Source organism: Rhinolophus ferrumequinum, chromosome 11 (genome assembly GCF_004115265.2).
Source record: "Rhinolophus ferrumequinum isolate MPI-CBG mRhiFer1 chromosome 11, mRhiFer1_v1.p, whole genome shotgun sequence".
Taxonomy (NCBI): Eukaryota; Metazoa; Chordata; class Mammalia; order Chiroptera; family Rhinolophidae; genus Rhinolophus; species Rhinolophus ferrumequinum.
This window is the reverse complement of record NC_046294.1, coordinates 79908281-79931777: the sequence shown is the minus strand read 5'-3', so window position 1 is coordinate 79931777 and position 23497 is coordinate 79908281. Positions and strand designations below refer to the sequence as shown.

The following is a 23497-nucleotide window of genomic DNA, read 5'->3' as shown; positions in this document are numbered from 1 at the left end:
GAAAACCAATAATAATTACCTGAAGAGCATAGCTCTTGTTTTAAAATACTTACACAGAACAAATGCATGAAAGTAAAAGTGTAAGTGATTTTTAAAAACTGCTTTAATGCTGTTCTAAAGGAACATTTTTTAAAAAGAGCAGTGAGATTTAAATTTTAATGTTGAAAAAATATGAGCATAAAATAAACATTACATTTTAAATTAAATATAGATATTTGAAGGATACTTCTATATATGATTGAATTATATACTATTGATGATTCAGTCTGCAATAATTATCAAGGCTTGTCCTTAGCAAACAAATAAATAAGGTTTTCATCATGTTAACGGTTACATAGATATGATGAATGGGTGAAATGGACTGACCTCATTTTTCAGATATATCTTTCCTGTCTTGCCCATTAGGATGTAAGAAGGAGGGGGTGGCAGATTCCCCATTCAGATGACTCTATCTCATCTCTGGCCCATACTTTTCAAGCCCATATATTCATAGGCTTACTTGACAGCTCAAATATGCTTCTCTTTGCTTATCTCAAAGGTACCTCAAACTGGATAAATCTAAACTGAACTTTTAACCCCTTCTCCCCTCCAAAAAACCTCAACACCTGACCTTCATTTAATGTTCCTTGTTTCAAAAAATGGCACCATCCATCCCGTTAAGCAATCCAGAAAACCAGGAGTTATCTTTGATACCTTGGTATGTCGCACCTTCCATATCCAATAAGTTCCTCAAGTCCTAGCTAGTTTACTTCTTAAATACGTCTCAAATTTATCTACTTTTTCCTAATCCAAGCCACCATCACCTCCCAACTGGATGATTGCAATGGCCTCCACTCTGGTTTCCCCACTTTCAATCCATTCTCCATATTAAGTGTCCTGAACTTTTTCAAACAAATCTGATATTGTCATCCTCTGACTTAAAACCCTTCCATGGCTCCTTATTGTCCTTCCAATTGCCTAACCTTCACATTACTGCACTGCCCTTTCAGCTTCTGAAATGAACTATGCCTTTACAAAGCACAAGGTTTTTGCATGGCTGTTTGTTCTACCTGGAATGCTTTCCCTATGCTCCTTCCACTCCCTCCTCCTGGCCTAATTAATGCCCACTTTTCCTTCTAATCTCAGCTTAATCTTTGCAGAAATCCTCCCTGATTCACTTGATTAGATCAATATTGCCCTAGTAAATGTTCGTCTAACTTCGTGTATAATTCTTTCATAAATACCTGTCTCTCTGATTAGATTGCAAGTTTCATGTAAGGGCTGAGTTCGTATCTTTAAAACATGTTTTTTGTTGTTCATTGTTGTACTCCAGTCCCTAGCACAATCTTTCTCCTTTCTGTTTTTACTTATTCAGTACTCTCAAAAGTTATCCTTTATAATGAAACTTTCAAAGTTTAGATATACAGTAGTCCCCCTTTATTAGTGGTTTTGCTTTTCATGGTTTCAGTTACCTTCGGTCAACTTTGGGCCAAAAGTATTAAATGGAAAATCCGAGAAATAAACTGTTCATGAGTTTTAATTGCATCCTCTTCTGAGTGGCATGATGAAACCTTGTGCCTTCCCAATCTGTTCCACCTGGGATGTGAATCATCCCTTTGTCCAGTGTACTCATGATGTATACGATACTCTCCCATTAGTCACTTAGCCATCTGGGTTATCAGGTTGACTGTCATGATATCGCAGTGCTTGTGTTCAAGTAACCTTATAGTAGCCTAATGCAGTGTCACAATGCTTACGTCATTCACCTCATTTTAACTCATCACGTAGGCATTATATCACCTCACATCATCACAAGAAGAAGGATGAGTACATTACAATAAAATATTTTGAGAGAGATCAGATTCACATAACTTTTATTACAGTATATTGTTATTATTGTTCTATTTTATTATTAGTTATTGTTGTTAATCTCTTAGTGTGCCAAATTTATAAATTACTCTTTATCATAGGTATTTACATATGTATAGGAAAAAACAGTATAGATAAGGTTCAGTCCTATCTGTGGTTTCGGGTGGTGTCTTAGAACACATCTTCCATGGGTAAGAAGGGACTACTGTACTATCCTAAATAACTTCTAAGTTTTTTTGAATAAATTACTGAATTACTGTTACAATGAAAAAATATGCCTTTTAAAAAAGTTATTTAACAGAGCTTATCTCAACAATGGAATCAACTGTAAATTGATTTTTGAACAATATTTTTTGGCTTGCCCCAATCCCCCAAATTACCATAGTTTGTCAATTTGTTTCTCTTGTATACCGATGACTCTAAAGTAATTTTCTGGTTATGGCACTAGGGAATATACAATTGTTTAGCAATGTGACTGTAGTTTGGGGGAAGGGTATATGCTTCTAGGACTTTGCTTTCTTATGTATAATCAGTCCTCTCTCATACCAAAGTTCTGGTATATGGAATATTATCTTGTCCCATGTCAATTCTTTGTCTTGTTTCCTTGTACAGTATCCCAGCTACTCTGGGACAGTGGTACTGTCTTATTTTCCACTCATGACCCTGTATCCAAATTCCTATGTCACGGTTCCTCTTACATGCTGTTGAACCTTGGCACCTTGACCTTAAATTTCTGTCTTTTGTCTTTTCTTGGTATCACTTCCTTCAAAGAACATACAATGTTCATCTACTGTGATTTTCTTCTGTCAGACCAACAGACTGTGTTTTCACTCTTGTCTGTTGCTTGCACATCCTTTTGCACAATTGACTACATGTCTGCTCAGCACCGATGAGTCTGTGAGGCTTCTGAGTTTTGGTCAATACTATTTTGAACTGTCCTCCTATTAAATCAGTACCTCATATGCCATCTAGCTTGAGGAACTGGGCTATCATGCAGGATCCTGGCTGAGATAAGTTAAATCACCCATCTATTTCTTTGTAAACATTTATTTGGTAGGTTAGAAGATCATCTACTATTTGCAAGACCCTGTGATTATAAAGTCAAAAAAGTCATGATCCTTTTCCTTAAGGAATGCAGAACCTGCAGGAGAAATATACCACAGTACTATGTGTCAAGACTATGACAGGGGAATGTACGCGCAATGTCACAGAGGTATGAAACAACTTGGTGGGTTCTTGGAACTACAAGTTGTTCAAAATGGCTATAGTGTGAATTGCACTTACAGAGGAATGGTGGTAAATGAGGCTGAGGAGGTATAGCAGCAGGCGGACAGTGAAAGACTTTATTATTAAACTATGATTCAACCAATTTTAGTGCAGTCAATTCTCATTTGTGGTAGCTATGGTGTATAAAGTTTCTGTGACCACTGAATTAGCAAATACTGAACCATTGCTCCTAGGTTCCTGCCTGCCTTTGGTCACATTTCATTGATGGATCAATATGTAACTTTGTTTTATGTGTGTTTATCTTTAAAGACACCTTATTTAAAATACATTGTTGATTCATCAATATCGAACTCATGGCCATGAGTTATAACTCATGTCTGAACAAAGCTTATCTAATGTATATATTTTCCCCATAAGGCACATCACAACTTCTTGCTCTTGGTAACACTAGATAGCACTTCAGCACTTGGAGGCTATTTTTTAAACAGCAAAATCATTTTTTAAAAAGCTAAAAATGTGGCACTAAATAAACCACAGAAAGGAAATCTGTTCATAGTATCAGAGCTGAAAGAAGACGGCAGAGCATCACTTTGTTCAACCTCAGCTAAAAATGTGTGTTGGGCAACTCAAACTTTTTATTGTTCTGTGAGCATCCACCAATGACCATGAAAGCACCATGACAATTAATTTGAGGGTTACAGATAAATTGGAGCCAGAAAGTGAATTTGCAAATATGGAGCCCGTGAAAAATGAGGATTGACTATATTACCAACACAGTGGCTTGGGGAACTGTAAATCTCAAGAGACAAATGACTGTATCAACTCAGGGACTGAGGGCATTCTTGACCGCACTTCATGTGACTGACATACTTATCATAAAAAATTGATAAAATGATGAAGTAAATATAGATACAGAAATTGTTTAACTTTATTATCTGGCTCCAATATAGCTTGCCCACAGATTTTTCATCTTGCCTTTGATAGAGGCAAAGGGAACAGGTAGTTATAGTTTTGATTTCAGGTATGTCATGATTCTTTTCTGAGTCATTTGATCCACAGAATAATCCAGTTCTTCAATAAATCCTATTTGATTTGCCCTACTGCTTTTAAGGTGCTTACTAATTTGAAAAATAAGGCTTCAGTAACTGGAATCAAATTGTTAGTGCTGCATTTATTTTAAAAAATACATAATCCTTTTTTTTTTTTTTTTTGCTTCATCCTGCATTTAATAGTTTCATTCAACCATGTTTTATAAGCAGATAATCAGTATGGGTCCCTGTCCAATTGCACCTTGGGTTTTAATTTTGTTCTTAAGGTAAATGTGTATAGGAGATAAAGTATACAGGTCTTTGGAAAAAAGACAGATGCATCTGGAAGGATGGCCTTATCCAACTCTGGGGCAATGAATTTAGCTATTTGATCCCAAATCTCATTCCTTTTCCCAAGTATGTTTTCATGGACTGCAGATGTGACTAAAGAAGATTAAGAGGGGAACCTCATCTGTCAACTGAAAACATTCCCCAAGATTAAATAAGTTTGAAAACAAAGTGGTACTATAGATGATATAAAAGATTAATTCATATTTATACAATCTTTTATCATTTGCTACCAAAATATTTGCTTGTTACTATGAATGCACAGTCTGTTTTTATGATTATTCCAATTGAATTTTTTGACAAATTAGGAAAAGAAAGAATTTAAATGACTAAGTATCTTTTGTTGGTGAAGGAGAAATCCACCACTTCCTAATGGTATTTGTTTTATGAGCAAAAAGGAACTTTGTTAATATTACAATAGGGCAGGACAGCAAAATTAAAACAAAGCCAGATAACACTGTTACTGAGAAAATTTAGCTTTGTCTGGGAAGCCAATCCTGATCAATGCTGACACCAAAGAGGATTTTTTAAAAAAATTTATTGGGGTGACAATTGTTAGTAAAATTACATAGATTTCAGGTGTACAATTCTGTATTACATCATCTATAAATACCATTGTGTGTTCACCACCCAGAGTCAGTTCTCCTTCCATCACCATATATTTGATCCCCCTTACCCTCATCTCCCATCCCCCACACCCCTTACCCTCTGGTAACCACTAAACTATTGTCTGTGTCTATGAGTTTTTGTTTCTTATTTGTTTGTCTTGTTCTTTTGTTGGTTTTGGTTTATATACCACATATCAGTGAAATAATATGGTTCTCTGCTTTTTCTGTCTGACTTATTCCGCTTAGCATTATACTCTCAAGATCCATCCATGTTATCACAAATGGTCCTATTTCATCTTTTCTTACCGCTGAATAGTATTCCATTGTGTATATATACCACAACTTCTTTATCCATTCATCTATCGAAGGTCATTTTAGTTGTTTCCATGGCTTGGCCACCGTAAACAAAGCTGCAATGAACATTGGAGCACATGTGTCTTTACGTATAAATGTTTTCAGATTTTTTGGGTAGATACCCAGGAGAGGGATTGCTGGGTCATATGGTAATTCTATTCATAATTTTTTGAGGAACCTCCACACTGCCTTCCATAGGGGCTGCACCAGTCTGCATTCCCACCAACAGTGTTTGAGGGTTCCTTTTTCTCCACAGCCTCTCCAACACTTGTTACTATTTGTCTTGTTGATGGTAGCCACTCTGACTGGGGTGAGGTGATATCTCATTGTGGTTTTTATTTACATTTCTCTGATGATTAGTGATGTTGAGCATTTTTTCATATGTCTATTGGCCATTTGTATGTCCTCTTTGGAGAAATGTCTCTTCAGGTCCTCTGCCCATTTTTCAATTGGGTTGTTTTTTTGTTGTTGAGTTTCATGAGTTCCTTGTATATTTTGGATATTAGCCACTTATCGGAGGCACTGTTTGCAAAAATCTTCTCCCATTCGGTCGATAGCCTCTTTATTTTGTCGATGGTTTCTTTTGCTGTGCAGAAGCTTTTAAGTTTCATATAGTCCCATTCATTTATTTTAGCTTTTACTTCCATTGCCTTTGGAGTCAAATTCATAAAATGCTCTTTGAACCCAAGGTCCATAAGTTTAGTACCTATGTTTTCTCCTATGCAGTTTATTGTTTCAGGTCTTATGCTTAAGTCTTTGATCCATTTTGAATTAATTGTGGTACATGGTGATAGATAGCAGTCCAGTTTCATTCTTTTGCACGTGGCCATCCAATTCTCCCAGCATCATTTATTGAAGAGGCTGTCTTTTCTCCATTGTATGTTTTTTGCTTCTTTGTCAAAAATTATCTGTCCATATTTATGTGGTTTTATTTCTGGGTTCTCAATTCTATTCCATTGGTCTATGTGTCTGTTTCTCTGCCAATACCATGCTGTTTTGATTATTGTAGCCCTGTAGTACAAGCTAAAGTCAGGGAGTGTGATTCCTCCAGTATTGTTCTTTTTTCTTCAGATTCCTTTGGCTATTCGGGGTCTTTTGTGGATCCAAACAAATCTGATGATTTTTTGTTCTATTTTTTTTTTTAAATGCCATTGGGATTTTGATGGGGATTACATTAAATCTGTAAATTGCTTTGGGTGTGGCCATTTTAACTATGTTGATTCTTCCAATCCATGAGCATGGAATATCTTTCCATTTCTTTGTGTCTTCTTCAATTTCTTTTAAAAATGTCTTACAGTTTTCAGCATATAGGTCTCTCACATCCTTGGTTAAGTTTATTCCTAGGTATTTTATTCTTTTTGCTGCAATTGCAAAAGGAATTGGTTTTTTTTTATTTCTTTTTCTGAGATTTCATTGTTAGTATATAGGAATGCAATGGACTTTTGTATGTTGATTTTGTAGCCGGCAACTTTACTTTATTCATTGATTGTTTCTAATAGCTTTTTGGTGGAGTCTTTAGGGTTTTCTATATATAGCATCATGCCATCTGCAAAGAGTGATAATTTAACTTCTTCATTCCAAATTTGGATGCCTTTTATTTCTTTCTCTTGCCTGATTGCCCTGGCAAGGACTTCCAAGAATATGTTGAAAAGCAGAGGTGATAGGGGACAGCCCTGTCATGTTCCTGAACGTAGAGCAAAGGGCTTGAGTTTTTCACCATTAATTATGAGATTAGCTGAGGGTTTATCATATATGGCCTTTATTATGTTAAGGTATTTTCCTTCCATACCTAAACATTTATTAAAGTGTTTTAAAACACTTTATTAAAACATTTTATTAAGTGTTTTAATCATAAATGGATGTTGTATCTTGTCAAATGCTTTTTCTGCATCAATTGATATAATCATATGATTTTTGTCCATTATTTTGTTTATGTGATGTATCACATTGATGGATTTGCGGATGTTGAACCATCCTTGTGCCCCGGGGATGAACCCCACTTGGTCGTGATGAATAATCTTTTTAATGCATTGTTGTATTCGATTTGCTAGAATTTCGTTTAGGATTTTTGCATCTGTATTCATCAGAGGTATTGGTCTGTAGTTTCCTTTTTTTGTGTTGTCCTTACCAGGTTTTGGTATTAGGGTAATGTTGGCCTCATAAAATGAGTTAGGGAGTATGGTCTCTTCTTCAATTTTTTGGAAGAGTTTGAGCAGGATTGGTATTAGATCCTCTTTGAAGGTTTGGTAGAATTCACTAGTGAAGCCATCTGGTCCAGGACTTTTGCTTTTGGGAAGGTTTTGGATGACTGATTCAATTTCGTTACTGGTGATTGGTCTGTTTAGATTTTCCAGTTCTTCATGGTTCAGCTTTGGAAGGCTATATGTTTCTAAGAACTTGTCCATTTCTTCTAGGTTATTGAATTTGGTGACATAGTCCTTTAGAGTATTCTTGGATTGACAGTATCCTTTGTATTTCTGTGGTGTCTTGTGATAACTTCCCCTTTTTCATTTCTGATTTTGTTAATTAGTGTCTTCTCTCTTTTTATCTTAGTGAGTCTAGCCAAGGGTTTGTCAATTTTGTTAATCTTTTTAAAGAACCAGCTCTTTGTCACATTCATTTTTTCTATTGTCTTTTTGTTTCATTTAGTTCTACTCTGAACTATTTCATTTAGTTCTACTCTGATTTTTGTTATTTCCTTTCTTCTGCTGACCTTGGGTTTCATTTGTTCTTCTTTTTCTAGTTCTTTAAGGTGTAACATGAGGTTACTTATTTGGGATTTTTCTTGTTTCTTGAGATAGGCCTGTAATGATATAAATTTCCCTCTTAAAACTGCTTTCGCTGCATCCCAAAAATTTTTGGTAGGATGTATTTTCATTGTCATTTGTTTCTATGTATCTTTTAATCTCTCCTCTAATTTCTTCTTTGACTCAGTCGTTCTTTAAAAGTATGTTGTTTAATCTCTATGTATTTGTGTTTTTTCCTGCTTTCTTTTTGCAGTTGATATCCAATTTCAAAGCCTTGTAATCAGAGAATATGCTTGGTATGATTTCAATCTTCTTAAATTTGCTGAGGCTGATTTTATGTTCCAATATATGGTCTATCCTTGAGAATGTTTCATGTACACTAGAAAAAAATGTATAGTCTGATGTTTTAGGATGAAGTGCTCTATATATGTCAATTATGTCCATTTCATCTAATGTGTCATTTAGGGCTGCTATTTCGTTATTTATTTTCTGTTTGGATGATCTATCTATAGCTGTCAATAATGTATTTAAGTCCCCTAGTATAATTGTGTTTTGGTCAATTTCTCCCTTTAGTTCTGTTAGTAGTTGCTTGATATATTTCGGTGCTCCCTGATTGGTGGCATAAATATTGATCACTGTTATGTCTTCTTGTTATATCGTTCCCTTTACCATTACGAAATGTCCATCTTTGTCTCTTGTTACCTTTTTCACCCTGAAGTCTGTTTCATCTGATATCAGTATGGATACACCTGATTTTCTCTGGATACCATTTGGTTGGAGTGTCAATTTCCACCGTTTCACTTTGAGTCTATGCTTGTCCTTGTAGTTGAGATGTGTCTCTTGGAGACAGCATATGGTTGGGTTAGTTTTTTGATCCAATCTGCTACTCTGTGCCTTTTTATTGGTGAGTTCAGTCCATTTTCATTTAGGGTGATTATTGCTATGTGAGGATTTCCTGTCATTCTATCTTTAGTTTTCTGGTATGGCTGTGTCTCCATTGTTTCTTTGCCTTTTTGTTGTTGTCTGTTATTTCTGTGTGGTGGTATTCTATGATGTTTCCCTCTGTTTCTTCTTTTATTACAGTATATATTTCAGTTCTGGATTTTTTTTGAGTGTTTATCCTTAAGTTTATGTAAAAGAAAGTTTGATATTTAGAGTATTCCATTTTCTTCAGCATGTTTACTTTCTCCATTCCCATATTGTGGTTCAGGCCTTTACTCTCCCCCTTTTTATGTTTTGTTTGCCACAAATTGTCCCTGTTGATGGAGGTTGAATAGACTCCTTTAGTATTTCTTGTAGTGCAGGTCGTGTATTAGAAAATTTCCTCAGCTTCTGTATGTCTGGAAAGGTCTTTATTCCTCCTTCATATCTAAAGGATATGTTTGGTGGATATATTATTCTTGGCTCGTAATTTCTCTCTTTCAATAGTTTGAATACTTGGTTCCACTCCCTCCTGGCTTGTAGAGTTTCTGCTAAAAAATCTGCTGATAATCTAATGGGCTTTCCTTTGTAGGTTACCATCTTCTTTTCCCTGGCTGCCTTGAGGATTCTTTCTTTGTCATTGATTTTAGACAGCTTCAATACAATGTGCCTTGGAGAAACCCTGTTGGGATTAAGGTAATTAGGTGTTCTATTTGCTTCTTGGATTCAAGGATCCAGTTCCATCCACAAGTTTGGGAATTTCTCATCGACAATTTGTTTGAATATATTCTCTGTTCCCTTCTCTCTTTCTTCTCCTTCTGATATGCCCATTATTCTTATATTGCTCTTTCTGATGGAGTCAGAAAGTTCTTGTAGAGTTCTTTCATTTCTTGTAAGTCTCAAGTCTCTTTCTTCTTCCATCCGTGTCATTTCCAGGTTTCTATCTTCGATGTCACTGATTCTTTCCTCCATCTGGTCAACTCTACTACCTAAACTGGCTATTTCATTCTTAATTTCTTCTATTGAGTTCTTAATCTCCAGAAATTCTATTTGGTTCTTTTTTAAAATTTTAATCTCTTTCGTAAAATGCTCATGTTGCTTTTTGATTGTGTTTCCGAGTTCATTAAACTTCCTTTCTGTGTTTTCTTGCATCTCGTTGAGTTTTTTCAGAACTGCAATCTTGAATTCTCTGTCATTTAAGTCACATATTTCCATATCTTTAAGTTCCTTTTCTGGAGACTTTTCACTTTCTTTCTGAGCTGTCTTGTTGCCTTGGTTATTCATGGCAATTACTGATTTATTATTTCTCTTCCTAGACATCTACAAGAGTGGCTTCTGCAACAGGTTGATAGGAAGAGGTCTTTCTTCTGTTTTCCAGTACTTGTTGGTAGAATGTTTTATTTTCTCTCTGACTGTAGCCTTTTTTCTCTCTCACATGGTAGTGCTATGTTTTCTCTGCACTATTCCAGCTTCTCACACAATGGGGGGATTCCCTGGGAGACGGGCTTCTCCTCTGTTAATAGTTCACCTGGGTCACAGGGCGTTGTGCCTGTGTGGGTATGCAGAGAGCTTTTGAAGTTCTAAAGCTCTTCCTGCACTAGATTCACAGCCGGTGTGTTTCAGCAGTTCTGTTTACTCCTGCAGGGATCCGCCCAGATAGGTGGGGACAGGGGCGGGTGAGTTGTGAGAGGTGGCCCAAAGCAATGGAGGTGACCACCACCACAGCCGGTCCTGTTTGCACAGCTCCCTCCCCTTTGCCGGAACTAGTTGGGCTGCGAATCTGTGTCTGTGGTCCATAGTTCTCAGAACAGCAAATATTCTGTTATTTTTATCTGACACCAATACTGTTCTGTTTCTAGCACCAGGCAGGTGGGGGCGGGGTGAGCTCTGGGAGGGCAGGGAAGTGGCAGCTAGTCTCAGTGCCTAAGGCTTCTGTTCTCCACTCGGCAGTGAGGGCTTAAACCACTGTTTTCAGCCTTCTTCCCTCAGGCTTTTCTCCAAGGTCTCCACCGGGAGCGTTGGGTTCAGCCATGTTATATGCTGCGCCCTCAGCCCTGTAGGCCATAAATGGCGCCCTAGCAGTCTGAGTTCTTCCCTCTCTCTCCGCTGCGTAGTTCCGGGATGCAGTGAGCTCAGAGCACTTAGCTAGGTCTGTGTCCTTCGCCCACGTGCGTCTTTGTCCCTGAACTTCTCCCTTCCCATCTCCTCCGCTCATGCGATTCACCCACCTTTAGGTGAATTCAGTAGTGGACCTCTTCATCTTGCCTGTCTGCTGTGCAGGGGTCCTTTGTGGAGTTATAGTTTTTCGATTAGTTGTAAATTCCAGGGGAGATTTACAGAGGCTCACCTCACGCCGCCATTTTGATGACGTCTTAGAGGATTTTCTTTATCTAAGCATCCTGGCAATGACATTAAGGAAATTCCCTACATATATGGTTTGGCTCAATGACCCTGACTTATAGTGATTCTGAGTATCCCTCTTTCTACTTTGAAAGTGTAGGATAACAAAGGACATTAAAGTTTTCCACTTTCATGATTCAGTGCGTAAAAATACACTTTTGTGAAGCTTCTTAAATTCTTCTTTTAAGAATGTCCTCATCATAGCACAATTTGCTGCTGGTTCACAGCAGTTCCATAAAGCATACTCACTTTTGAGTCAGACTTACACTATGGTCAGTATTGGTTGTATAGGTTGTATGATAGGACAGATTGTTTATCTGAGATGTTGATATGCAGATTGAATAACTTCCTTGTAAAAATTTTTAGTTTATAGTCCCTCTTGTTAAAACTTTGATTACAGATGGACATTTTCAAATATGTTATCTAGATATGCCTTAAAATACTGCTCTCATCTCTTTTTCTTTCTCCCAGCAAATGAATCATTTATAATTCTTTTTATAAAGAGATAATCATCTAAAGAGCTTTCTTAAAGGTGGCAAAACTAGAAAGCAAATTAGTTTTATGATTTCAAAGAATGAGCTGACTATTCATTTATTATAATGTTTTGAGACTACTTTAGAACTCTCAAAGGAAGAATAATGGTCCAGTATAGTGCTATAAGTTTCCTTTATGGACAGAGTAAGCCATCTAATCTTGACAGACTCAATTGTTTTTGATTTTCTGCCATGAGCACCCATCACTGAAATAGAAGTTGTAATTAATGGCATTTTGTCCACTAACCAAAAGCATTTATAATGTATACCTGGAAAATATTCCAAAATGGAGGATAACATTAAAGTTTCAAAAAATTTCAACAACTGAAAAATCAATGTCAGTTGAGGAGATAAAGCTATAAAGGTACTTTTTAGGAGAGATGGAATATACATTTTTAGATTTTCATTTATTTTAAGGAGATAGTGGAAGAAAAAACATTAAGGAGAAGTGATGGGAAATATTTTTTCCCATTTAGAAATGAAAATTATACCAGGAATTTACTTATGAATGTAGATGGTCAAAACATGTAGAGTCTCTTAAATAGATCATTATAAATATTTTATTAGTTAAAGCTAAAAATTCTAGAATGGGGGTGGTAGCAATGCAGAGAGAGTACTATGAAGTAAGAAAAACAGTGGTATTCAAAAATAGATTTCATGTTTTAATAATTACAGGGAGTTACCTTTCCTCTCATCATATATAGACCCATGAGATAAACACAAAACCGAGAAGAGAGGTGATACGCTAAAATGGTCCTAAAGCAGACTTGCAAACAGATTGGCTTTTGGGAGTATTCCTGCAAAAATTATCAGCCTAGAAAATTTGCCAGGTGGATATATGTTGAAAGGCTAAACAAAAGGGAAATATCACTATAGAACATACCTTCACACATTAATTCAATTATTCATTTATTTATTCAATAAACAAATATTTGAGTTTCAATAACTGGAAAGGTACTGGGGGTAAGCAAATAAGCAATAACCTCTGTCCTAACAGAGGAAAAGAAAATGAACGTTTGTTGAGGGAAAACTGTGGCCAGGTACTTTACATCTTATATCAACTCTATGAGGTGGATGTTTTTTATCATGCCTACTTTTATGTCTGAGGAAGCTGAACCTCACAGGGGTTTAATAGGTTGCTCAAAGTCACATAAATAGTAAGTGGCAGAGTTAGACTTCCAAACCTACTTTGTCTCCAAAGTCCTCTATACTATGGTGCCTATAATCAAGCAGGAAAGATGGAAACATACACAATTACCTGTAACACAGATCAGAGACTGTGATAAATACTAGGAGAGAGGTATATGGGACCTCCTATGGGAGCATAGAGAAGGAAGTTGTTCATCTGCTCGTCTCTAGGTCACTTCTGGGAAGTCTTCACAGAGAATGTGGTATTTGAGCTTGGCCTTGAAGATAAATGGGGGGAGCATTTTAGGTAGAGACATAAAAGTGCATTGCAGGTTGAAGAAACAGCTTATAGTCCTGCAGGGCTGGGATCGGTGTTTCTCACACTTGTATTCATACTGAAGTTTTGAATTTTAGAATATTTGGCAGCATACCTGAACAATGCCATGGCCAGCAATCATTACACACAATGAGTGTCATGGGCTTTGGAGTTAGGATACAGGCTTTGAATGCAGGCTCTGTCACTTCCTAGTTGTGGGAACCTTGGAAAGTCGTTTAAACCTTGTTTGATCAAATGGGGATAATCACCATGAGGCTGTTTTAAGGAGAATATGAGTAGCTACATGTAAACTTCTCAGCTTACTATATAGCACATGGCATGCCCTCATTAAATTGAGAGTTACTGTGTTTCCCTGAAAATAAGACCTAGCCGGACAATCAGCAGTAATGCATCTTTTGGAGCAAAAATTAATATAAGACCCAGTATCATATCATATCATATCATATCATATCATCATATTAAATAAGACCCACTTTTATATTATAGTAAAATAAGACTGGGTCTTATATTAATTTTTGCTCCAAAAGACGCATTAGAGCTGATTGTCCGGCTAGGTCTTATTTTCGGGGAAACACAGTAGGAATACTATATCATAGTAATATGTGATGCTATCTATAAAAGTATTCAGTTATTGCGGGATTCTCTTGGTTGCTCTTTGCACCATGGGATTGTTTGAAGAGAACTGTATTGTGCAGTACTGACTAAGCTTTCCTATATACTCACGAGGCATAGTTTCAGTAACATTCTCTTTCTTCCCCTTTGGCTGGCTGTTTTGTTAGGCTTCTTTTACTTTCAAAAATAGAATCTTCTATACTGCATTGCAGGACCCACTTAAAATAATGTACAATTTGGCAGATACCACAGAATAATGTATATGTTTAGGTTTAACAAAACTCTATTTTACCCGTTCACCACTTTGGTGGTTGAGAACCAACTGTACAGAGTATATTACATTGTGGGTCGGGGAAGGTATAAGGGAAGAGAGTGATAGGAGAAGCCAGTCAGGTTACGGTCAGATTGAAAAGAAACTTAAATGACACACCGAAGGGTTTGGTCTTAATCCTACAGAAATGGAAAGCCATAGAAAAAAACTGAAAGTAGGTGTATGGACTGAATTGTGTCACCTCCCAAATTCCTATATTGAAGTCCTAACCCCCCCAGTGTAACTGTATTTGAAGATAGTGCCTTTAGGGAGGTAATAAGGTTAAATAAAGTCATAAAGGTGAGGCTCTAATATGGTAAGACTGGTGTCCTTATAAGAAGAGGAAGACACACCAGAGCTCTCTACTGCCATGTGAGGACAAAATGAGAAGGTGGCCAACTATGTAAACCAGGCAGAGAGGCTTCATCAGAAACCAACTCTGACAGCACCTTGACTTCAGACTTCCGGCCTCCAGAACTGTAAGAGAACAAAATTCTGTTGTTTAAGCCACCTACTCTGTAGTATTTTGTTCTGGCAGCCCTAGTAGACTGATACAGCAGGAAAACAGCATAATTGGATTTGGGTTGTAGGAAGATAACCAGTGTGGAAAATTGCTTTGCCTATTTTTTGTCTGGTGAACTCTATACAGTCTTTGCAACTCGGCTCCTTTGGGAAGAGTTCTTGATTCCTTAAGTCTGATTTTGATGTTCTGCAAATCTATCATAATAATATCTCATAATTATTGACTTTAATTGGCTATCTCTCCCACCAGATTGTAAACTCCTTGAGACCAGAGATCGCACCTTATCTCTGCATTCCCAGAACCTAGTACAGTACTTGGCATAGAGCAGGTTCTCAATAAATACCTGTGGAATTAAGTAATCAGTAAGTTAATAGAAGACTCTGAGGCAAGGAACCCAATTTTTAGGCTACTAATATAATAGTCCATTAGCAGAACGTCTACCTGTAACTCATATCATATTATCTTAACTGTTTGACAAAAGATGATAAAAATTGATAACAGTTTGTCTTTAACTTTTACTTCTAATCCCTTCCAAAAATGCAATTAGATGAAAATTTAACTCAAAAAAGGCTGAAAAAGTAATTTTTAATGATCACTGAAGTTTAGGCTCCCTCCCTCCTGTTAAGTCCTGGTATAAATATACAGTACCTAATATCCTCAAGAGAGAAGAAAATGCTGACTATTTCTAATCACCTAATTTGTTTGGAGGAATCACCAATAGTCCACAAAGTGAATTAATATGATCAGTAAACTTAAATGTATTGTTCTGTAATTTATGTAGAATTCCCGATAAGTCTTTCAGTGTTTGCCAATATGTCCAATGATTAAAGACGTTAGGCCAAAGTGAATCCTCTGTCTTTGTTTTTATACCACAGGAACAGTTACAGGAATGGAATTTGTCCATTAACTAAACAAAGTGTTTCTATAAATCACTGCATTAATTGCTGAATTAAAGGCTGTGCCTGCATCATGAAAAGCAAACAAAGGATATTGCCAAAAAAAAAAGGACATGTTCACTTGGTTTGATAATACCAATGTGTTTGATTTCAGCCTTTAGCGATGAAAATGGTTCTAGATGACAGCCTCCTTCCTCTGATCATTTATTTTTGACATATTAAGACAGTCAATTCTATTAAATTTTTCCTGTTCTTATAATATTTCTGTTCTTAGAACATTGTGTATGGTTTGGGGCCTTATTGGATGGAAAGTCTGTGAATCCATCTTTCTCCTCTAATTCTGTTGTTCCTATACATCCTTGGGCTTTTGCAGAGACTGAGAATAGCCAAAGTTTAATAGAATTTCTTAATCTTCAATTAAAATTTGAATAAAGCTTTTCCATTTGCTCAGGCAGACACACCAGAAGTAGAAAGTTTGTATATACATATGTTAAAAAATAATAATTGGGATTATTTATAAAGTTTAATGAAAATCAGATGACCTTCTGAAATATTGTCTTACCTTTTGGAGATACTTTTCTTTCTCTTCAGATTCCTGAATCTTTAGGGTTTCAGCAAGGACATCTGTGCCCTCTAAAGGAAATAAAGTCAAATTCAATCTGAAGTGATTTTATCATGATTTTACAATAATGTTGATATAAAATTGGACAAAGGTTGAAAGAGTGATATAGTAGGAAAGTAAACACAAATACGTACTGTCTTGAAACTTTATAAACCAGATTCATATGTAATTGGATATGGACTTAGCTATGGCTGCAGGGAACCTCCGATCTTGTTGGAAGATGAGTAAGCCTGAGTTCAGAGACAAGAAAAGGTCTCTGAAGAGAACATACTTGCACTATCAGAGATTCTAATTTCCACATTCGTATTCAACATGTTATAAGAATTGAGGCATTTTCCTCTGGATAAATAGGGTGGTTTCTGAGGCAGGGTGTTGGTATGCAATTCAGAAAGTTATGCCAACATATAAAGTTGTATCCTTGTACTTTCTACTCATTTCCTGAAGAATTTAAGAATCAGGATGTTGAAAGGCATAAAACTTGGTACCTACTGTTTTTCTCAAGGAAAAAAGACTGCAAATAACGTTTCACTGAAAAATACAAAAGGAAAGTAAAGAAATCATTGGAAAACCACAGCATTAAAGGTATTTAAACTTTCTATACCTATAAAAATTGCATAAGAATTTTCTTTTTTTAAATTAAAATTTATTGGGGCACAATGGTTAGTAAAATGACATAGGTTTCAAGTGTACAATTCTGTATATCATAATCTATACATCACATTGTGTGTTCACCACCCAGAGTCAGTTCTCCTTCCATCACCATATATTTGACACTGCCTACCCTCATCTACCACCCCCTTCCCCTTCCCTTTGGTAACCACTAAACTTCCCCTTTGGTCTATTGAGTTTTTTGTTTCTTTGTTTGTCTTGTTCCTTTGTGGCTTTCAGTTTTATATCCCATATATCAGTGAAATCATATGGTTCTCGACTTTTTCTGTGTGACTTATTTCGTTTAGCATAATGGCACTATTGCTTCTTTTCGAATAGAATTACCATATGACCCAGCAATTCCTCTCCTGCATATATATGCCCCCAAAAATCTGAAAACATTTATCCATAAAGATATATGTGCTCCCATATTCATTGCAGCTTTATTTACGATGGCCAGGACATGGAAACAATCAAAGTGTCCTTTGATAGATGATTGGATAAAGAAGATGTGGTATATATACACAATGAAATACTATTTTGGCATAATAGTTTTCACCTCTTAGGCCTTACTAAGATCTTACAGGACAGGGAACTTGGTTCCTAAGGTTGACTCTGCCTTCAACTTTCTTTAGATATTTCATATTTGAACTCAATTATGTAAACAACTATCCTTAATATCCTTTCAGCCACAACATAATATTTCCTCAGATTATTCTATACCATTTGGCCAAGTAGATGCCATAACCTAAGGGATACTTTATTTTAAAGTATCTCTTATACTTTTAGATGTAACAAAGATACCACTGATCTTTTTGGGGTGGAAGGATTGCTGAGAATGTTTAAGTATTTCTATTGGGTTTTAGACACTTGAAATGAAAGATACTTATTTTAGAATTAGGTTCGCTAGACAAATGCATCAAGATGTGTGGTACATATATACAGTGGAATATTACTCAGCCATAAAAAGAATGAAATCTGCTATTTGCAACAATGTGGATGGACCTAGAGGGTATTATGCTAGGTGAAATAATTCAGATAAAGAAAAACAAATACCATATGATTTCACTTATTTGCAGAATCTAAAAAACAAGACTCATAGATACAGTGAACAAACTGGTGGTTGCCAGATGTGAGTGGGCTGGATTATTGGGTGAGAAAGGTGAAGAGATTAGCATAGGGAACATAGTTAATAATATTATAGTAACTATGTATGGTGTCAGATGGGTACTAGACTTATGGGGTGACCACTTCCTAAGTTATATAAGTGTCTAATCACTATGTTGTACACCTGAAACTAATATAATATTGTATGTCAACTGTAATTGACACATACACAAAAAAGAATTATGTTGAGTAGTTTTTCTTGGGAGGGGCTCTGGTATCTTCCAAGTTCCTTACGAGGGAGGTAGAAAGCATCAGTTAGAGGGAGCTACTCACCAGGTACACTGCTCTTAGAGGACCGTGCCACCGGCAGGCGCTGAGTGCTACCTCTGGACAGCACCAACTGGGTTTCGTTAGGAGGGTACATGGACGCCCGGATCCAGAACTGCTTGGCCAAGTTGGTGTCCTCTTCGGAAGAACCTGTGAACACCAGTAATCCCTGGGGACAAATTTCAGAGGACTCCTTTCCGTTGCTAGGACTTGCACTGGGCCCTGTTTCCATGGCAACTCAGGACGCTTCTCCACGTTCCCTCGCCCCTCTACCAGCCCCTCCCCTTGGAGAACCGCCAAGTTGACAACAACCGCCTGGAAGCCCTTAGTTTCCTCGATAGATGTTTGCGTCCATCTACCGCTGGTGGGCCATCTGAAGCCCATTTGTGCAGTGATCACAGGCTTTGGGACCAACTTTAGCGCTGGAGTCGAGATAGGAGAGTCGAAACATCAACTTGGGGGCGTGTCTTGTCCTGTTAAGAGTCAGTGGGGGAGCACTTCAGCTCTCATACCCTTAGTCAGCCTTCTCCTACTCGCTTTCCCTGTTTTCCAGATGCTATGCCCCCAAAGATATCTAATAAAGCTTTCAATTCCTTAGCTCCACGCTGCAATCTCCCCTTCCACACCAGATTGCCGTAGCTCAGCACCCTCTACAGGGAAGCTCTGGGTCTGCTTCGGATGAAGAATAGGGCCGTTAACATCCGATTGGGAGCTAGAGGTATGAACTGGGCCAATAGGTAACCATGAATATAGTTTTTGTTATACATTTCCCCCCTGAATCATTTAAAGACAAATCTTAGGAAAGAAGCTGGATTTAGATTGTAACTGTATTTACTAATCAGTCCCACTGAAAGCTGCTTAGATTGCAACAGTTGGAAATGATTACTTAAAAGAAGGAACATATTTGATGAGTGGACTCAGTCCCTTCGTGAAAAATAAATTATGAAAACTTTTGTTAATGTAGTTTTATACAAATATTAGCAAGTGCTTGTGAATAGCTTTCCCAGGAGATTTTGTTAATCTAGGAATGATTTAACCATTTCAGCCATAAGAAAGCTGTAATTACTGTGGCAGGAATTGAGATGATCCTCAAAGGCAATTTAGGAAAGGAAATGGACACAGGATAATAACAACTTACGATGTTATGGCACTTTATTCTTTGAAAATATTAATACAGTCTCATAGAAAAGATGCTTCAAAAGTTGATAATCACAAGTTTATACAGCATAGATCAGCTAAGGAAAATTTCCTATTCCCCAATCTGAAAATTTTCTGGTTAAGAGCCTGAAGGAATATTGAAAAAAATATATAAAAATACATGTATCTTACATATGTTCTACATTTAGAAGCTAAAATGTTGATTTCTCTCTTGGCTGAGCTATTGATAAATAGGCAACGATAATATTAGCTATTCCAAACCTCCCACCTCCACCCCCAAACACATTGATGTGCACAGGTAGCTTATTTGGATGAACTCCCAAATCTTTTTACCTGGCCGTGTGGTTAGTGATTGGTACTATTAGCAATCAGCTAACTACACTGCCTAGTAACTAGACTCACAGGGGAAAAAAAAAGGTTTACTTTCATCACGAACTGCAGTCTTAAGTTGGCGCCCCCATGCATTGTGAGAGACAAATCGTTGTTCAGCTGTAGCTCACTTTAGTTGGTGGGTTCGTGAATGCCCTACTAAATTAAAATAGGCACAATAAATCACAGCTATACAGCATTAAACGTTACCTGGGGGTTCCTCCCAGCAGTTTAAAAAGTCTAACATCTTACAATTGAAGCCATTAAACTCCACAGATTTCGCTTTCCTTACACGGGATTGCACACTCTTGCGTTTACTCTTAGAGAGGGGAACAGTTTAAGTGTATGTAGAAGCAGCAGCCCGCCGGCGTTTGCAGGGGGTTTACTCGCACTTGGACAACGTGCTCGCCGAGCGGCGCAATGCCGACCAAATGCTGACGCATCAGATCTCGAAGGGCCGCTTTCTCCTCTCAAACGCTTCAGGTCGGCCGTAAGTCACCGAGGGTGGCGTCCTCCTCCCGGCGGGGCGACGGATGATGCTGTGCCTTGTTTTGATGGCAGTGGAGTTAGTGATTGTAAGCACCAGAGTACAATCAGCTAATTACACTGCCTACAAACCGAGCACCGGGCGCCCGTGGGCTGCAGCTCCCTGACGGTCCGCAGCGCCGACGCGGTGTCCCCAAGCCGGCAAGCCCGGGATTGGGGCCCACCTAGCCCCCACACTTCACCTGGGCGATGCCCACCAGTGCCTGGGCGCAAGGGTCCCCGGAGGACGCCCCCGGGCCCACTGGGGGCTCTCGCCCGGCGGGCAGGCTGCGCTGTCCCCGCAGGACTCGCCACTCACACTTGGCGTGGCACGGCCAGCGGGCGGCGCTCCAGAGGGGACCTGCACCACGGGGCCGGACCCCAGCCCCAGGTGACTCCCGGGCGCGCTCAGCTGGCCGGTTTCACCTTAGCCGCGGAGTCCCGGCTCCCGGCCGCCGCGGTCCCGCAGTCTCCCGCACCTCCCAGGGCCCTCCCCGCCAGGTTCCCTTCCCAGTTCCTTCCCCCTGAGCTTTCTCCGGCCAGGCTCCCACCTCCCTCACTCCTAGTCCAGCGGCTCCAGATAACTTGTCTGCAGTTAGTTCCCAGCCCAAACTCTAGAGCCGGCTTTCTCCACCCCGTGCTCTTCGCAGCTGCCAGCAGCGTACTGATCTCGGCCTCCGCGGGCCAACCGCCCTTGGAACCCCGCGGGCAGAGGGGCGGGGCGGGCGTGTTGGGGTAGGATGGGGGAGGGGCGGAATAGCGGTGGGGAGGAAGCTGCGAGAAGGGCCGGAGGGCGGGTCCCTGTAAGGAAGAGGCTCAGGAGACCAAGGCACAGATTCTTGAAAAGTTTCTCTACCTGATATGGCTAAGGACAAAGAGCTCCTTCTCCCCTCCTCCCTCCTCAAGAAGCCCCCACAAGACCTGGGTACCCTGTGACATGCCAGAGGACTGCCTTTGAAAGCCCCATCTGCACCCTTGCATTCCCCTTGGGTTCCCATTATAGTCTTGGAGGACTGTGCAGTGAGGTGGGAGGCTGGATCAGCTAGTCAGATAGTGAACCATCCAGCCGTTAGTTGGATCAAAGTGTGGTCCTCTTGAGATCAAGGTCACAGTTTTGTACTCTCAAGGTCTGCTTTAGACAAAACTCTTCTTACTTCCAATACATATTTATTTAAATACCTGCTATGTGTTCAGCACCCAAGGTCATACATTACACCCTCCATATGTACAATCTAAGTGGTAACACAAAGGGAACACATTATTTACCGATCAAGACAGTACATAATGCATTAACAACCTGGGTAGAAATAGAAGGGTGGGGCATTGAGAACCATAATTGGTCAGGGAGGTTTCATGGAGGTGACACTGAGTAGGTCCTTTAGCAAGACTAAATTTGGATATTTGGGGTAAGGACTGTGGAGGCCAGAGAAACAATGTCTTGTGACCAGTTACGGTTTCTTATTCTCACAATTCCACGTTTGATGATGTAGATGTGTTTATATATGTGTATTTGGAGTAAATTGGACAAAGAGGACAGTTACAGAAGATTTCTGGGAGACTTCTATTAATAATTCTTTCCTTTAGTTACTCTACTCCTCTCCTTTTTCCTTCAATGAATGAATCACAAGAGGATAAAGAATATTCTCTGATTACACACTTTGTGGAACTCAACTGGAAATCTTCACCAGTGTAGTGCACCCATTGTTGACCCTGAAAGCTTAGTTCTAAATTATTTCCACAAGGGAAAACTTCCCAGCTATACAGATGGTGCCAAAAACTGTATACCTATTTTAAGAAAGGAAAAAACTATTAAAATTGTAGTACGCAATATATACCAATAATAAAAAGATGAATACAAATCACGTTTGACTTCTGCAATTACAAGAGGTGCTCAAAGTTGTTACCATAAGCATCCAGACACTTCTGATTACGGTGAACTACTGCTTGAGCAACGTTGACCGGAGTGTCTACTTGTATAGATTTTTTTTTTTTACATCCCTGGTAGATTGATTCCCTAAACCCAGCAAATAGTCCCATAGATGCCACTTAGTAACATGGATAGGGGCCAGTGATCTAGATCACTCGACACAGATTCCAAACTCACACTATTAAAACACCAGAACTTCCCAAGGATGAGTTTGAGTAAGTTATAGCATTATCATTGAATATGAAGGCATATTTTTTTGCCAAATTCATCGTTTGTTCTGTGCACACCAAAATGAAGAATAAGAAACCAAAGTGAAGTATAGAATGTACAGTACAGAAAATGTTAATTGTAAAAATTAACTTGTAAAGTTAAATTGCAAAAGACAGGTTACTTACAAATAGCAATAATTTGTATTCACCTTGTGTTTGGGCGAGGCACAGTACCATACGGCACATTACGTAAGTCCTCACCGTCCTTTCACCTGGGCAATATAGCAAGTCATACCAGGCAACACTGAAATCTGAGCTAATTAACCTCTGAGCTCTCTAGAGTGAACTGTAGAGCCAATTTTGTATTTTATATTTAAATATACACATATAAATAAAATCAGGGATGAAATAGCCTCCATTCCATTAACAATATACCAACTTCTAAGTCTTGATTAAGACATAGTTACAAAAAACAATTCTATTCTTTCAAATTGTTAGTCATTTTTATCCAATACAAGATTTACTATCTCTTCCTGATTGATATTCTATGATTATTAGTTGCATCTTACATGTCTTACCTGAACTGGATTGTTGCCATCCACGGCAATAGCTGCAGTAGTGGCCTTGAAATTTAGATTTTTAAAACTTTTCTTCAAAGATAGTAAAAAATAAAGAAAACTCACATATAAAAATCATCAAGATGTGTCGCCCACTGCAATAAATTGTTTGAAATGCAGTTTATTTTGTATGTAGTACAACTAAAAAAGTGAAATAATGAGAAAAAA

At 38.2% G+C, this 23497-nt stretch overlaps 1 protein-coding gene across 3 annotated transcripts in view; it reads right to left on the bottom strand.

The window, feature by feature from the left end:
* HOATZ (HOATZ cilia and flagella associated protein) overlaps window positions 1-18761 on the bottom strand; it is a 33080-nt gene extending 14319 nt beyond the window's left edge. For 2 of the 3 annotated variants that reach the window (XM_033120888.1, XM_033120889.1), the window contains exons 1-3: window positions 18531-18761; window positions 16932-16970; window positions 16383-16453 (exon numbers count right to left, since the gene is read on the bottom strand). In XM_033120888.1, the coding sequence (XP_032976779.1) occupies window positions 16383-16453; window positions 16932-16970; window positions 18531-18756 (336 nt within the window). In that variant the 5' untranslated portion in view covers window positions 18757-18761. The remainder of the gene's footprint in view (window positions 1-16382; window positions 16454-16931; window positions 16971-18530) is intronic. The other variant, XM_033120890.1, reaches the window with a different exon arrangement.
* Between the last annotated feature and the right edge of the window lie 4736 nt (window positions 18762-23497).